Below are 18,272 nucleotides of genomic sequence, written 5' to 3' on the forward strand. Positions count from 1 at the left end.
ATATTTAGAATAATAAAAGTGCAGTACGAATCAGATCGAGTACTAATTACTATTTGCAAAATATTAAAAATTTTGAATATTCACACACCCCTAGCTGTAACACTCTTTCGATGCTACTCACTGCTGGGGCTGGCCGAATCTTCCTTGGGGGTGCTGTCTTCGGGCCGAGCGCCTTCCACGCTGGGCGGACTGCTTTGAGGCTGCGGCTGGTTGCTGGGGCCTGGACATGAGACACACGATGGTCTCTCAAGACTCGCACTGAAGCAGTATGCGCTACTTCTACCAGCTGAGTGCAAAATCCAAATAGACGGTCCGCCTTTGAAAGGTAGCCCACCCTTGCTTTTTTCCATTCCTTCGAAAACATCAAACTACTCCTAAGAACCCGAGCGCTTTTTAGTTCAGCTGACCTATGGCTGCCCCTCTTAAAAGGGGAACAAAATACATTATTGTGTTTTAACAACAAAGACGCAACTCTCACTGAAAACAGTGCTTCTATTATAAGCTACAGAAGCTCAGAAAATGAAATACAGGTGTTGTCACCTCCGGCCATTTTCGTAAGGAAACTGAAGTGCTTCTGGAGAGTTTTGTAGCGATAGCTACAATACGGTAGCATTTCGAGCCTTCAGCGTGGCGGCGCCGCCACGTTGTCATATGGTTCGTCACATGGTTGGTCACGTGACCAGCCACGTGGTGCAGAGCAGCTGCTGCTGCTGCTGCTGGCGGTGCGGCCCGCCGGCGAACCCGAGCTGCAACAGCTGTGTGCGTGCGCTGTGTCAAGTGGGACGAAGATGAAGAAGGAACGTCCAGTGAAACGGAGCGGCAAAAGGCAAGGCGAAAGGCAATTCGACTGAGCAAGTTCCACCCAGCCAGCTGTAGCTATCGCGTCACTCCAGGTTTAACCAAGGCTAAACCAATTTTTTTTTTGTGCATGGATCACTGAGGCTGGGTTACACCACTATATTCATTTTTGAACGATAATCATGGAGTCATTCAAAGGATGGATTGCCACCGTGACCCTCGTGACCCTTCTCAAAGAAAGGTGTGAACTCGCTGTCACCAGAGCTGGCATGCATGACAAGCTTGATGCTTGACAGCGCGCAATGATACAACGATACAATACAAACAGGCGCAATGAAATGGCTCCCTCGCTTGCGGCTCAGCTGAGTATCAGTAAACCGAACAGCAAATGGTTCGGTAGTGTCGGATTCAGGCACACTTGCAACTGATCATCTGGAAAAGCGACTGCCAGCATGAGCGAGCCAGGTGAACGACGCATAATTCGAGTGCTCACCACTCGCACCTCGCGCAACTACACACACGGCGATGCAGCCGTGCCGATATTCCCAAGCCTGCCTTGCGTGCACCTGCGTACATGCACAGCAGAGAGTGCAAAATATGTAAGTAAATGTTTCTTTTTAAAAAGTCCGGGTAAAAAGTTTGGGGTGCACAACTTATGCAAGTAAATATGGTATATATGACTGCTCACAAGTGTGATATAAACGAATAATGTGCAACCAGTCACCCAAAGAGCATCACAGTGTGACCGCTCTAGTCAAAACACAAAGTGCAACGCTTGCTCACATGCAGTCATAACAAAGTGAAAAACTTGCAGTCCACTGTCTACATTGATAACAGACTGCACTGCTGCAGGGCTGCGTTTAATGCTCTGAGATGCTGACTTTCTTTGTGGCAATGGGATCAGTGTTCTTAGCGCAATTACATGTTCTCTCATCACTGCATGTTTCGCAAATACCGTGTGAAAAAGAAAAGGCCGAAAAGCAAGATCACAGGCACAAGAGCTCGTGTGAGTGACTGATCCAGCTTTGCGGCCTTGCCTGTTTCACGCTGTACTTGCCAAATATGCATCCACTCCAACTCGCCCAATTCAGCATCCTCGTGCCCTCAAAAGTCACCATGCCCTCATGTCCGCCATCATTTTTTCGTCTATTATATTTTTTCTTAACCTTCTTTATGGCTGTGCATTCAGTGTGGACTTCCATAAAGAAACGGGTGCTCTCTATGCGAAGACCTAACATAAAGCCACAGGATGGTGTAACAGTTAACATAGGTTCACATAGGCCTAACAATTAAGCTAACCTAGGCCTTGTGCTCAGACCAAACACTGCATGCTACATGCCAAAAGCCACAAATGCCGACATTAAATGCATTGCTGGATTAAAAGTGCACATTCTGGTTAGTAATATTTGTTTGCACTCAAATTCGCCAGCTCAGCTGACGCCCAAAGAACCAACTACACAATGCGGCCGGAAGTACATGAGCAAACACATAAGGCAGCATTAAAAAAAATGGTAGAAGACTTAGCATACAGGTAGTTCGGCTAGATGCGAATTAAATGCGCTAGAACTTTGGTTTCAGTTAGAGGCTCGGTTTTCGAAGTCAAGCATGCTTGAGAATAAAGATCAGCGAAATCGGACTTAGGCTCCGCCTTAGGGGTATGACGCGATAGCATTAGTAGGTTAATGCCCATATCTGCGGATAAGGTAATTCTCTACTTTATGTTCATAGGTCTCTGTGAGTCCTCGTATCACTCCTGGTACTGCAGTGGTGTACAGCCCTGTAAGGGCAGATGCTGCCACCGGTGGGGCTTGCGAGACCCAGGTTGTTCTTCTCGAGCGACCTCAAGGTCACGGAGAGGGGTTTCAGACAGACAAACATCGGCGAAATCTGAGATTGAGGGTCTTAGTGCTTGAGCACGAAAAAAACTGCTTCACATGTGGAGCACATCACAGGTAAACTGCTGGGTGGGGTATACCTGTAGACCGGATGATGGCGACAGGCCGGGCCATGGGCGCTGGTGGAGGCGGGGGCAGCATGGAGCTCGAGTAGAACTGTGGGAGCTTGGACGGGCTGCCCCGCACTCCCGCATCGGGGCTAGCCTGCGAGACGCAGGAACCGACACTAAATCAGTGCACTGCTAAACAACAGGTCACTCACTCAAACGGGCGAGTGACCTGTTGGCAAACATAATATGTTATGCTGGCATGTTATGTTATGTTGGCATGTCATGTTATGTTTGCCAACATGTTATGTTGGCAAACATAACACTATGTACAGCACACTGACACAAATGAACACAACAGCAGAAAATCCAATGAGAACAAAACAAGCATGCAAGAACAATCACTTGAAAAACTTGGTCTGACGACAACAGCATGCATTATGTGGGAAGCAATGTATTACTGGCGACAAAAGTATGCAAATGCACGAGGTGCAACCCCAGCTGATCGTTCTGTTAATAGCTGGCAGCTCAAGATAACACTTGTAAAGGTGCAAGCTGGGATCACACTCACTATTGTGTGATAATCAAATGATGTGATTACTGGCAGACATGGCACACAGAGCATAGACTGCTTTTCACGTGGGTGTCCTGAACACTTTTGTCCCTGGTATAGTACACTGTCTCCCACATAATGGGTGAAGGCCTCTGCCAGGCCATACACTTCATAGCATAAAAAAAGGTGAGAAACTTGAAGATCAACTTTAGGTAAGACTACATCACAGGAGAAATATATCATTTTGACATATTACCATTGCTTGTCACTCTTTATTCACATCTTCCTTAGTTCACAAACATAAGCGGACACATTCAATCCCAAAAACTGAGCTTATATTTCTTTTTTAAATATTAATGCAGCAAATTCCAGGTTACAAAAAAGAGCAAAAACAGAAGGCAAGTCACTGCTCATTTTTTCTTAGATTTTTTTTTTCTATTCTGGAACAACAAAAAAATGTTTCCAAAAAGGCATGCCAGCTTTTTCAGTACAGTGAACACCAGGCAACAAATGCAGACACAGCGAATGACATCATTTTCACGTACAGTAGTACAGCAAGAATAAATCAATCTCAATAAAAATTGATCAAGATATCATATTGTATTTGACCACACACTTTCCATAATCACCAACATCAGTGCCACTGCATTGCCCATATTTAAGCAATTATTCCCAGGAGTGATTTCAGTACTAGACGAGTCCTAATAAGTTAAGCAGCATTTTTTAAAATCAACCTGCCTTTGTCAAGCCAGACTTATACATATTTAGAAACTAGCATCTTCAATTTACACATTTACTTTGTTTCTAGAGTTTTAAATACATCAAGCTCGCTAGAGTAAAGTCATTTGGATCAGGAAAAAGTTTGCTATATCAGTGTTTTTACTAAATTTGTTGTTGACTATATCATGGCTCAGCTGCTGTCCAGTAATTTAGGGACTTCTTAAACATATACAGCTGGTTTAGAAAAAAAAAGCACTTGAAAATACCTTCCATCCTGCTACAATCATTTCGTTATGTGCTAATGATTTATTTTCAGTATCAAATTTTGTTATCACATTTTCAACTGTGCCCAAGTCTTGTGGAAGTACTGTATCTGCACAAATATAACACGAGGGGGCAGTTTGAGTACAAGCAAAACTGAAAGCATTACATGAGCTCAGAGTTGCCTTGCGTGCCGTCAGTGTCATTTAAAAGGCAACAGTTAAGAAACCCGTGCATCACAACTAAGCATGTCAAAACCTTCGCGAGTGCAAGCGTGTGTATATCAATTCTGATTCCACAGGGAATGTCAGCTGCACTATAGAAAGTGCAAACTGTCTCCGGCAGCCGTTTTTGCTGAAGCCTAACAAGATACGCGAACATATGTAGATGCAGCAAAAAAAAAATTGGCTGCTTACTTGGAAGAATTTCGTTGAAGTGGAACCTCGCTCCAAAAATTATTCTTTGTAGGAAGAAATAATTGCATTGCCTTGTATGGTTTGCTGATGGGGAATCAGAAATACTTCGCTGTGGTGGAAATTTCACTGTCGCGTTGTTTGTTGTATCAGGGTTTGACTGCATAGCGAACAAGTAAAAAACCATAAAATTGTTCGATGTAGCTGGAATTCGCAATATAAAATTTCGCCAGAAAACCCGTGCACGAGAAGAGAAATTTAGTTAGTGAAAAGATGGAAACTTGGAGCGATCTTTTCCTAAGTTTTAGTGCCACTTCAAAGCTGCTCACGCAGATTGCAGAGGCCGGAGAAAACCAAGTATCAAACGCCGGTTAAGTTGGCTTCCAAGCAAGACACCAGTAGCACACAATGATGGCAGGTCAGAAGCCAGCTAGAATGGCTTCCCTGCATTACAGCAGTGTCGCGTGAAAAATGGGACCTCAGACCCACCGTTTTCACCACCTCTGTGACAGTCGACATGAGCATCTGGTGGCTACTCGGGAGCTAAAACTGACCATGCCGCTGGATTAGGGTGACAATCAATGGGTGTGAGAGGTGCAACGAAGTGCCAACTGCCTGGCAAGAAGCGCGTGCGAGATATAGCATTCTGTGGTGCAAACGCTTGTCGCACATCACTCGAGTAGTGAGGCAAAGCCTGCTGCCTGCCATCCGAGTGGGCATATGCTTGGCACACGGCAATTCGACATATCCATTTTATGGAAAACCGCATTCGATACATAGGGCAACAACTGCAGGTATTTTTTTTTTTTAATTGGGACAGTTCGGTACAGCCAGTAATTGGTGGCATCCGTCTTCATTATAGATTAGGTGCAACTACAGTACAAGACATCGTCATGCCATCATTGACTGCATCATAACATGATGTGTGGTGTAGTGTGTGACAGTATGTGACGCACATGACATGACGCACAGGACATGACAGGTGATGTGACGTATCACCTGACTCGGCTTAAAGGGAGAATCAACACACCTGCGTGCCGGAGTTGTGTGCCTCCTGGCAGACGAGGTTGACAAAGTCAGAGAAGGTGTCACCGTTCTCCTGGTACTTCCCCGCCGGGTGCAGGTAGTACGATGGCCCGCCAAGAGGTGGCCCTCCCAGAGGACTTCCAGCACCACCTGCCACACCTGTACACAAAAGGGTGAACAGGGAAATAACTCGATGTCAGCAGTTATTGCGAGTTGAACTTCATCTCGAAGCCCAGATTGCCTGCTTGAGCAAATGCCAGAGGACAAGTAAACACCCAGTTGCAAGCAGGAACATCATGGCCTTTGGAATACACTGCAAGACACATGGAACCTACTTTCAGACCTATCACCTTTTAGCTGTGGCCTCTTAAATGCTACTACAAAGGAAAAAATCATCACTGAAAGCTGCAGCTTTGAAGAAATGACGAAGGCACCTTGTGATATTACATGTCACATGACGTGATAAAGCCTTATGCTCACATGTACTTGAAGCTTAAGCAGAATTTTATGCCTTCCCTCCTCCTCCACAATGCTATCCCAAATCTCTTACTGCACTCACCGTGCAGAAATACAGATTATTCACACTGCACCTAAAACCCTAATATGGCAATCATCGTCATCCCCCTAACCGCATCCACTGCATTACAAAAGCCTCTCCCACATCCCTCCAATTAACCCTGTCAGATGACAGCAGCGGCCACTTTATCCCTGCAAACTTCCCCCCAAACCTCGGCTCTCTGACTTATAGCTACCTTTCAGCGACATTTTCCCCCTTTAGGACCCGTATCGTTGCCCTCACAACTGGACCATAGATTATATGTTCTCTGCATTACACTTTCTTCCCAAGTCCTCTTTTACCTGTTAATTTTTGCCAAGATATTATTAACGGAAGTTTGTTTTCTAACCCATGTTGCTCTCTTCCCGTTTTTCGAGGTCACCCTTATCACTATCCTTTCTACAGAACTCTGTGTGGTCCACAATGTAGTTAAAGGATTTTTGGAAGCCTCCGGGTTTCACTGCATTGGCAGGATGCAACTGATGTACACTTTCCTTCCAAGGTCCACTGGTAGGTATATATTGGTAATTGGCTATTGCTGATACCAGCGCACCTGCTAAATTCACTGTCACCCACTCTTATTCACCTTACAGCTTTTTTCTCGCAGTCTGCTTCTACTGGCACTACTTTTCCTACACAATTCACCATCATAAACTGTTGCTACTTTCCTAGATTGTTGTGTCTAGTCTTGTGTCCCATGTCAGTGCTGTTTCACAACAGGTTCTCGAATCTGCACAACCTAGCTCATATGTGCACTCTTGTTAAAAACTACTTCAGTTGTCTTCATTTCAACCTTTTAGCCTACTACAGATATGTTTGTGTTTATATGCTCAAGGACGCACTGCAATTCATTCTCTGGATTACGCAGCAGGCAGTATGATCATCAGCAAACCAAAGGTCACTAAGGTGTTCTTCATGGTCTTTTACCTGGTCTTCTCAATCCAGCCCTCGCGGGTATCTCTTGTAAGCATACAGTGAACAGCAGCAGATATACTGTGTCCCCCAAAGTGACACCCTTACGTATCATTATTCTCCGGCTCGTCCTGAGAACGAATACCGTCAAATGTGTCGAAGAGACAGTTAACAGTTAATGTACAATTAATGTGGCAAGAGTGATGCTATGTAGTTGGCTATACAGTGTACTATTGCAAAAACAGAACTAACGTCGATAAATTTTATGCGTACTGCTGGGGACATGTGAACGTTCTTCGTGCATACGTGTAATTTTTTTCAGTGACCGTTTCATCTCACGTCCACACATTACAGCATGCAAGTCTGAATTTCACCTCAACTAGGGTGGTCTCAAGCAGCATTTTAACAACACAGATATTGGCCTCGGTGGTAGCTCATACATTCTAGAGACTTGTCCCCTATGGTACATCCTTAAGGAGGTAAACGAAACTAAGTGCCCACAACAACAGGTAGGGGATGTCCCAATGCAAATGCCAATCTGATATTCATGAGATAAAAGATATGGAAGTTTCCCTGTTTACAAACAGTTGCATCTTGCGTCCATTTGCAGAGCATGCTGTTTTGGTTTCAGATTTGGATGTCAGGGCTTTATCTGAACATCTGTTGTCCTATGGGCATAAAAGGAGCACCACAAACACCACAAATGATGAAGATGTGTGATTACATTGACAATACATAAATTGAAGCCACATAACTGAAGAAAATATATCACTGTGTTAGTACTCAACGTCACTGACAACACAGTGACAAAATTTCAGTGAAACTGCAGTCGATGTCTCGCATCTTTCTAAAATCCTTCCTTCCCTTTCAGACTTCAGGTTTATAGGTTTCATAGGTTTGAACAGGTTCCTTGCCCAAGAAATTCCTCACATAATTACAGGCTCTGCCCAATTTCCGCAGCATTACTAGATTATGTTATTCCACCTTCTTCCATGCACTTGATTAACTTCCATTACCCCCTCAATGAGCTTCCATTACTGCCATTCTCAGATGCATGCACATGCATCATTCTAAACTGTTGCAAGCACCTCTTGTCATTGTTAAAGTTTTGGCACAGAAAACAATAAGCACAAGTACTGCTTTCTAATCCACATGGACCTAAAAGAACTAGCTCAACTTTCCATAAGCTTGCTAAGTGGAAAAAAATTTTCCCCTCGTGCTCTGCCCTACCCCTTTGTTATATGCAAAATTATTCTGCACTGATCCTAAGCATGCATTAACGCATGGATGAAGATGAACAAATAAAAAGGAGAGGTCAACATAAAGGAGTGAGCTATCAGGCCACGGGGCAGTACTCACGCGGATGCGCTGGCTTGGGGTCGGCTCTGCTCAGGGCGAATGCCTCCATCTTTATTTTGGCATGCGAGGCACCCAGGGGCCCTGCAGACAACACACACACGGGCCACACAGGCATGCAGCAAACAAAACTCGCCGCGGCAACGGGCCAGGCAACGTTCATCATCAGAACAAACATGCCACCACGCATTAAGGAAACAAACTGACCAGCAAACAAGCAAAACAAAAAGAGCATTCCAGCCTCAACACTACATTACCATGCAGAACCAGAATTCTGGTCAGGATATGTATGCAAAAGAACATCAACACTACTGCAACGATTGTAGAAAGGCAGTCTTTTTCCAGTAATAGTCGTCAATTCCAATACAGCCATAACAGTCGGCTCTCGTTACCTCATATTCAAAGGGGACTGGCAATTTGTTCGAATTAAGAGCAGATTTTGAATACAATTGATGTGGATATGATAAATTTAAGTAAACAAGCAGTTTGAATTGAGTGAGCATCAGTTAACGAGAGTCCCCTGTAAGCTTTTCAGCAGTGTTCCCAAGAAACTTGCGCAAACTGTGTGCTAGAACATGGCCAACAGTTAAAATGGAAGGTAATAGTGTACGTGGCTACTCAGCTGCTTACACAATCGTTTCCTCACTCACTTTGTATCTGTCAGGTAGGGTGCCAGCCTTTGCTCCTAATTGTACAGTAGGTCAAAATTACTGCACAGCAGTCAAGGGCAAGGTTGGTTGTGAACTACTTGACAAAGCTGCTTTACAGGCTTATCAAGAGGAGTTCACTGCAACACAGTGAAGAAACCACAGTATTCAAAATCCATTTTTCTGTAGGCACACCAGCCCATGAGAGACTGTGCAGTTAAGCCTGTCTCGTGAGTCTGACCGCTTTGCGAGAGCCACTCACCTTGAGAGTATAGAATCAGGATCGCCTTCTTGAATTCCTTAGGAAACAGTGTGTCAAACCTTTTTCCTGGTATCACGTTGACCACTCTGCCATCTTTGTTAATTAACACACGTTCACTATACTCTCTCCTTTCAAGCAACAAATGTACTAATCATGCAACTTGAGCATCCACTGATCAGCATTTTCTGTTCGCTTAGCACTAAAACTATTGGAGCAGGGCCTGTCAGTTCATATCAGGTAGTTATTAGCTTAAGGGGGCTTTTAGATAATCTTGCTCTTTTTTTCACTTTCAATTCCTTGCTACCCTTTGCAGTTTCTGCTGCATTTCAAAAAAGAAAATCCCCCCAGCTGTTTTCCTTGCATAAAAGAAAGCCTAAAGTATTCTACACTTCATGCAACAGACCTTTTCAGTCCTGTATCATTCTCTTATTACTTTTGATATATTCTATACAAAAAAACACCGTGTTTCTTTCCTGTGCACTTCGCCTCTACTACAGTTAAGTATTTTGTTACACCGGCAGTTAACAGATGCCTTGGATTGTTTTTCAAAGAGTCCAGAGCTTAGTCAAGTGGTCTCTAACATCTTCCCAAAGGGTAGCGAAATGCCTTGGATGTCCTGAGGACATCCTAAATGTCTGTGGAATGTCCAGGGGAGGTTTAATGCGCAATGAATTATGTCTGACCCCTTTGGAATTGAATGTAATATCAACCAGGAACATAAAAAAGAAGCCATGTTCACAAACCCAGGACAAAATTATGAAATATACAAAATGTGTAAATAAGCACAGTTACCCGAGCAATGAAACAATAAACTGCATTGTACTCGGACAACCTCCCGTAATGTTCACACTGGCAATAGCAATGAGGAAAGTGAGAACCTTAGAGGGACACTGAGGCCACATTAAAGGTTGGCCCGTATCAAATGATTACTGCAGTTGAATGAAAAGGAGACTTATTCCATTAAAAACATAGTTTTTATAGGCTAGAAAACACCAAAAATGGAATGCAGCTATCCGCACCAATTTTTTTCACAGTTTGATTGTGGTGATGTGATACATTTTTCCTTTTTTGTATGCCAATCTCCAAAGCTAGACACACCGCCATTCACTCTTAATCAGCGATCATAGAATCCATGTGGTTCTTGATGTTATCATCAATGCCATGAATTTGAAGTAACAGGAGAAAAATATTCTATATTTAATTAAAAGTTTCAAAGCAATAAATGCATCTTTTGCTGCTGAATGAATGTGCTGTTTTCATGAACCAGACCTGTCTAAAGCCCCACAAAAGCCCATGCATCAAAACTGTGCCAGCATTCTCGCATCATACTTCACGACTATTACCTCGTGACAATGCTTTACCCTTGCCAGCATTCCGACAGCCTAGGTTTAGTGTGCACAGAATGGTGATTGCATGCCACAAGATGCGGCACTGAGCAAGATGTGGTTGCACGTGTAGGCTCCAAGGCTTTTGTTTAGATCATCTGAATTCTTTTTCTTCTTGCCTGAGACTTAAAAAAATCAGTTTATGGATTCCAACTGACAAGGGTTGATTAGGATTAAAGCAGCCAACCCAGAGGAAGCGCTGACGTGGACACATGACGCAACTTTGCCTGCTCCGCACACACTCCCTCCTTGCTGCTGAGGTAAAATATTAAAAAATCCTTCTAGAAAGAATCACCACTTAGATGGTTACAGGTGGTACCAATCATACCGAAGACATGAAGGGACGCTAACAGATGAATAGTTTAAACAGAGCCCTACGCTAATGAACACAGTATATTCAAAATGTGTATGTTCAAGCATGTTAAGTTTTGTACCCATAGGTAACCACAAATAAACGAAAGTGAGAAAAATGAAGCCCCAGCGAGGTGTGGGAATGCCTGAGGGAGTCGAGTAGAAAGAGCGCGAATTGAGATCGAGGTGACGGAAGACACACAAGGACGAACGCTTTGTCCCAGTCTCCAGCTCTTGTCCTTCTGTGTCTTCCTTCACCTCGGTCTCAATTCGCGCTGTTTCTACTCAATGGATTATCAACTTTCCAAAGCTTTTGTTTTAGCCTGAGGGGGTTGTCACGCAAAAAGAAGAAGAAAACAGCCTGGCTTCTCTCTTTCACTAAGACTACGCATAATTGCAGAGGTTTGCATCAGCTTAACGTATGTGCTACCATGTAAATTTCTGGCACTAGAGTGGAGGGTGCACATCCTCACCAGACCCCACATGTAACATATGCATGTCTGCCCTTCACATCATTAAAAAAATGCATCAATTCTGTGCCCTAAGTGACATTGGAAGTCAGACAGTACTCACTTATACCCTTACAGTCACCTTCCCAAGAACTGTGTAGCAATAGGAGCACTTTCAACAGCTTTCCAAGTTGGTTGCCTCATCTAAATCAGATATTCCTGCTCCCAGTGGCCAATAACTTCATCACGAGCTTATTTGTGACTCTGATTTAAATATGTATTTTTCCATGCATGTATTCACCGAAATGTGTGTCGCAAGATTTTGTTGCATGATTCTGAAAGTATAGAAACCTGCAGTAAAGAGCAATGAAGAAAGGTAAAAGAAAAAGGAATTGGACATATGCCAGGAACTATGTTGTCTGTGTTCATGGGGACACAAAGAATTCAGAAATACATATGTTGATTAACACTGACAAACTTTACTGCTGAGGTGATGAGGATATACATAAAATGGTGGCTGAGAACTGCACCAAGGAAGCCAACTCCTGTTCTGGTGGGGGAATATGTTTTTGTTACTCACACAGTGAATCTTTCCAGTGTGTTGAACCTTGACTAGCATAGCGTCATTGGTCCTTGTCCCCAAAACAAGATCAGTGACAATAAATGACAATGATGAATTTTTATGGTGCAAGGGCAGCTTTCGCCAAAAAGTGCCATGCACAGAATATTTTCGTCTACACAAGGTGGGGTCACGGACCAACTTCTCATGGCTTTCACCCCAGATAAGCCACGCACCATGCCAGGGGAAAACTTGTACCCACTCTATCATCGGTGGGTACCAGGCATTACAAAGCAGTAAGTAATAAATTAAAGCCAATTTGAATTCAAATAGGCCAACTAGGCCCAATGAACTGGACAATACCAGCTGATACTAATTGAAACCTGTTTTTTAAAGTTCACAATTTTTATCAAAATTACTTCCTACCATTCTTCAAAGGTCTTTTTCTGCCTTTTCACACTAGTGTGTATGCAGGGGTGCCTAGAAAACCACCAAACCAATGAAAACACCTTGTCCCAGGGATATCGAAAAGAGCTCCCAATGTCATGGTACAATACTAAACTTGACAGGGACATACTGTGGATGTCCCATTCAGAGACATCCCACATAGAAGATTCCAGGGACATCATATTTTGGGCTCCATTTCAGCACAACATATCTGCAGCTAACACACTTGCTTGCTTGACTCCAATATGACTTCTTACGGCAGTGTGGAGAAATAAAATGTCCTTAAAGTGTCAATCGTAATCAGATGCTCATGCAATCATCATCAGGCCAGCCCTCGCCTCGTGATATGCAGCTATGACCTTGGCCATGCAGTAGAGGCAGCAGTAATAGAACACCAGTTTCATGCCTTGCAGTTAGCATGGTGCGCAGGCTTATACATGAAAATTCTGGTACGAGCTCATGAGCAAGGAAAAAGCCCGTCTGCCTCTCTGGCGACACCACAGTTACGGGTGGGCTAATACAAATGGTGCCTGTGCAGCATGGCAATGTAAGACTAGTCTAACGTGCATGTATACCCTATTTTAGTTTGTTTTTTTTGTTGGAAAGTGTCGGCCGCCGACACTATGTGCACGTTATGATCAACAAATGACTCTGCTTGCATCTTTTATAGTTATCTCTCTGATGTTTCTGGAGCAATATTTCTCATAGCAAGTGAATGAAGGGACCAGGTGTTAGGCCTATTTCATGCCAAGTGAAGGCAATAGAGTGCTGTGTGTCAATGAATGGTCACGAAAGCGAAGAAACAATGTGGAATATGTGCCCTGGTGCACCCTCTCTGGTTTTCTTGAGTCAATATCTGTGCAATATAAGACCTTGAAAGCAAAGGAAAACAACATACAGACCAAATATAAAGTGTCTCTGTTATATCCCTATGAAATCCCACGTGGACAAGGAAGAAATCACCGTGTTACACAGTAAGCAGCCATAAAGTTATATATGGGACATCCCCAGTACCATTTTCGTATACTTCCCAGGGATATGGGTTTGGGTTGTAAGGTTTAACGTCCCAAATTGGCTCAGCCTTTGAGAAACGTCGTAGTGGAGGCGTCCAGCTAATTTCAGCCATCTGGAGTTCTTTAATGTGCTCAGGTCTGATGAGGATATACATTAAGGTGGTGACCAAGTACCCCAAGCAAAGTATGTTTTTGTTACCCCACAGTGAGCCTTTCCAGTGTGGTTGAACTTTGAGACATCTGATCAACCGCATAGGATATCTGTGGGATATTCCTGGGACGTAACTTTCTTTACTGAGAAATCCTTCAATGAAAGGGTATTCACTACTTCTGTTTTCCATACAATCGCAGAATAAACTGAAATAAAATAGTTACTCAGTACCATGTGCTAAATGGCTGGTCACAACTATAAAAATTTAGATTATCTTTCAAGAATGAGCTGAATCAGACACCCAATCTGTTGAACACTTGTTCTCAACTTCAGTTTTCGAGGATTTTTGCTGTCAAACTGTTCCCTTCTTAGCACATATTATGGGTGAATGTATCCGGATAACAACACTACCTTTTAATTAGGAGGCTCACCCAGAAACACACTGAAACTGCCTGAGATGAAATAACTACTGCACACCATGGTCAACGTCTGGCCAGGGGCTGGCATAGAAGTGTCCCGCCGTTCCACCTCCGCCGGCTGCAGCAGCGTCCTCCTCGGCGGAGGGCAGCCTCCGCAGCCGTTTGCACCGGGGTGGCGCTCCTTCGCCTGGACTGGCCGCGCGCAGGAGCCCCGCCCCAACAGAAGCTGGCTGCAAAGTCGGAGTCGGATCTGGAGGCGACGCATAGCCATAGTATGGCGGCTCCAATTTCACCGTCTGGCCCCCGTTGGATGCTTGCAGAACGGACCCTGTGCAGCAAAACAGTTTAGGACACCCGGTGAACTACTTGATACATACACCCTTTAGGCACAAACTGAAATACATCTTTGTGAACAAGCACTGCTGTGTTTTTCAGTTCACTTTGTTCCCAAGCACACAGCAAATCAGTGCAACGACCACAAGCAACTGCAGTTAAATCTATGCCTCCTGAAATGATACTAGATGTGGTAATTAAAACAGCTGGTGATTTTAACAACCTCCTCTACGAATTGCTACCACTGGGCAAGCATTAATAACCAGTTCACTGTTGCAAGCACAAAGCCCGTGCTTTTACACACACTTACAAATATGCGTACATGCGTCGATAGTTTGCACGTGATTCACAAATACTGGACCCAGCTCCCAACTTTTCATGGTCATATATGTGCTCCTGTTAACATGTTGGAACATCGAACATCGCAGGCTGGAAGCCAGCACTATAATTATGAGGTTTACAGAACCAGGCAGTAGTAGGCCAATCAATTTCGGTTACTAGTTTTCTTCCACTTCTAAGGAGAACTGATCTTCCACTGAGCTGTGCAAGAGGCCAACTCAGTTTCTTGAAGCAAACACCTGGTCAAAAGAATACTCTCAGCCTAAGGCTCCATCTGATTCAAACATAATATAAGCACTGGTGAACATTAGAATTGTTGAGTGTGTAAAGAGGGCCTCAAGAGAGTGTTGCTAATATACATCAAACAGCGTCGGAAAAAAAATGCACAAATTAAATACCTTTCCCCTCGTTACCATCCTGCAAGTTTCAAACTGTTTTCCTGTACAAGTATGCAAATACAGAAACAATGGCAATGCAGCAAGCTTAAGCGTGCCCATGTTACAATCCCTCGGCACACAGAATGATGACATAATATTTCAGTAGCTGTTGATAAATAAATGGCTGCCCTCTCTTGTATCCTTCCAGACTACCAGATCTTTAATCTTGTGAAAAACTGCAAGAATGAAGCTGCGCACACAAACTACACTGCAGGTGCTAAAAACACTCTCAAACTCCACAAGCGGTCCCCCTAGCAATGCGATCACTGATCACCCAGTGGAGTAACTGTATTGGCTCGGCAAAAACAGCCAGTGGACAACCGTTCAACCTCAACACACGACATGCACTGATGCATCTGCATCGATGAGCTGACATTTCCTCACACGTATATTCCCAACACCACACAGGCAGATCATGCAAAGCCTCAACACGAATACCACAGTCAATGCCACAGAGGAAAAAAAGGATAAAGCTTCAACCTCGTGCTCAACATCTTCTCCACCGCAGAAATGGTCTCGCAAGAAAAAAGTGAAAGACCAGCCAGTCACGGTGCACAGACTGCAGCACCCTTGGAGGAAACATGGTGGCCATCACCACATAAACCACCAACCACAAAAACAAAAAGAATGGAGGCCAGAAAACAAAAAAAATAGTGAGACAAATGAAAACAAATTCTGTGACCCTCGGGCATTGAAGAGAGGTGCCATATATCCATGCGGAGGTATCGTGAGGCAAAAGGGGTGGGAGGTTGGGGGGGGGGTTGCATTGAGATGGGAAAGGAGGGAGGGAAGAGGACGGTCGTCCAATCGAAAGCCTTCCCTTACCACTGCTTCTGGAGCTGTCAAAGACAAAGGCCATTGTTTGTCGCTCCAGGAAATCTTCCTTCATTTCAGAGAGACACCTCGCTGCAAAGAACAATGGGCGCCCATTCGTCATTGCCCCCGGGTCCCGCGAGCCGCAGCAAGCCGAGACGAGTCCGACTCTGGCCATTGGCCTTGGAGGCACCTCTCCCTTGCTGTGCCATACATTTTGAATGGAATGCTGGGTACAGCCACTGGACACAGAGTTGTGATGCCAGGCTGGTAAGCTAGCAGCTGTTTTGGCTTATCTGCATTTAAGCAGCCTGTGACAGCATCAGTTAAAAGGATGTGGCAAAGCTGCTATCTTGTAACAACATGGTGCCCATAACTGTCCGTCAAGGAAACATGCTACTGGTGTGCAAGCAGATACACTGCTTTATTCAGAACCAAGATGAGGCACTGATTATGGTACAAGATTGGTTGTAGACTGAACTGTGTCGCAATTACTTGGCTAATTATAAGTTGTCTGTTATGCATAGCTTTTGAGAAAGCTAAAAGCATTGTCAGTAACACGTATTACTAGCTCTTGTCCTGATTTCTATATGCTGATACAAGCATACAATAATGGTCATTCATAAGTTAGTTTTATGTGCAGGAAATGAAAATGAATACAGTGAAAAGAACGAGCCTTTACGAAAATTCGTGGTAGAGGCACATAACTGCTAGTTAGCTGACTGGTAAGCCAGAGAATTCACTAAGGCTGTTTAGTTAAGCACACAAGGTTCTGTTGCTTCTGTGAAATGCTTACGCTGACGTACGCTACAAGAGCAGCTTCTGCTAGCATTTTTTCACACACACAATAATGGCACAACAATCTATTAGCAGTTACATCAATAATCAAGTATTTTTGTCATAGCTCTCCATGGTCCTGAAAACTACTATTCAAAAAACAGATGTTTGATGGACGATTATTTTACTGAGCATTCATTACTCAGCACCGAAAAACCAGGCTCACAACAGACGTAACCCTTCCAAATTCATACTATATATCAGAGCTGTTTTATGGACAAGTCAGTTTCATGAGTTTATCGTGCTACATGAATTAGGTCAGTGACAGCATGGGTCTCAGAGCTATTAAAAGATAATATCGCACGGAACATGCGAATTAAGTACGAGTAACAACAGCTGGTTCTGTACGCATAGCTAAGTTGATGCATCAAAGCTTGCACACACAATTCTGAGACTGACACTTGTTGCATCAAAAACTTAAAGGGGCTGAGGCTTGAATAAAGTTGCGGTATACTGTTAAAGCACCCCACTGCACAAATATTGCCCAGCAAAAATTTTTTCAATGCACTTTGCAGAAGCTGAGTTATCAGTAGTCAAAATTTTAATTTCAGCATCTTGGTGCCTTTCCCTCTTCTCTTGTCACTTTTTGCACGCTGGAAGGTGACCTCTGCCGGCGCCACCTCCGGGGGCGGAGCTTCTTGACCTGCCAGAGCTACGTGGCTTATCGGCTGCGACCATGGTAGCTGCCTGATGCCTGAAAGAATCTAACCAATAGCCATCTCTCATTTGTATACGCAGATGTGAGTGACGGAAGAGGGTGCAAGCATGAAAAAGTCACTGGGAAGGGCTTGCCAACTTTTGTGCATGATTGTGGGTTCTCTGCTGCGTGTAGAAGTGTATTATTTGGCTCAGCTGTTCATGACAATGCAATGCAGTGATTGAGAGTTGATGTGCTCTCCTCGGAAGGTGTTTCAGAGCCCCTTTAACACAAGTATTTTCAGCTCATGACCACTGACTTGTGTTAGTTGACGTAATTTGGCGAAAACTCCCAAATTCCTGCCACAATAAACAGACGTCTATGTGGCTGCAGTGTGTGGAGTGCATAAGTCACCATCACTGAATCTCATGCAGAATGGAGTGGCAGGAGATGCCAGCAGCTGCGTCATGTGACACGAAACACTTGTAAAAAGTAGCGTCCGAAACAAAAAATAGCTTCTAGGAGACCATCACCGATGCAGCGAATTTCAGCTCTTGCAGAAACTCAATTCGTGCCAAGCACGAACCTAATGGACATTACAACTTCCATGGACATCGGCATGATGTCCAAGGGAGTTCCAGTGCCCATTGGGACCT

At 44.0% G+C, this 18,272-nt stretch overlaps 1 protein-coding gene across 8 annotated transcripts in view; it reads right to left on the bottom strand.

Moving 5' to 3' along the window:
* Positions 1-18,272, bottom strand: part of NfI (Nuclear factor I) — a 73,955-nt gene that overhangs the window by 18,840 nt on the left and 36,843 nt on the right. For 2 of the 8 annotated variants that reach the window (XM_077644447.1, XM_077644446.1), the window contains exons 8-13: positions 16,155-16,235; positions 14,279-14,548; positions 8,541-8,621; positions 5,718-5,872; positions 2,774-2,897; positions 122-220 (exon numbers count right to left, since the gene is read on the bottom strand). In XM_077644447.1, the coding sequence (XP_077500573.1) occupies positions 122-220; positions 2,774-2,897; positions 5,718-5,872; positions 8,541-8,621; positions 14,279-14,548; positions 16,155-16,235 (810 nt within the window). The remainder of the gene's footprint in view (positions 1-121; positions 221-2,773; positions 2,898-5,717; positions 5,873-8,540; positions 8,622-14,278; positions 14,549-16,154; positions 16,236-18,272) is intronic. The other 6 variants (XM_077644451.1, XM_077644449.1, XM_077644450.1 and 3 more) reach the window with 3 other exon arrangements.

Source organism: Amblyomma americanum, chromosome 11, assembly GCF_052857255.1.
Source record: "Amblyomma americanum isolate KBUSLIRL-KWMA chromosome 11, ASM5285725v1, whole genome shotgun sequence".
Lineage (NCBI taxonomy): Eukaryota > Metazoa > Arthropoda > Arachnida > Ixodida > Ixodidae > Amblyomma > Amblyomma americanum.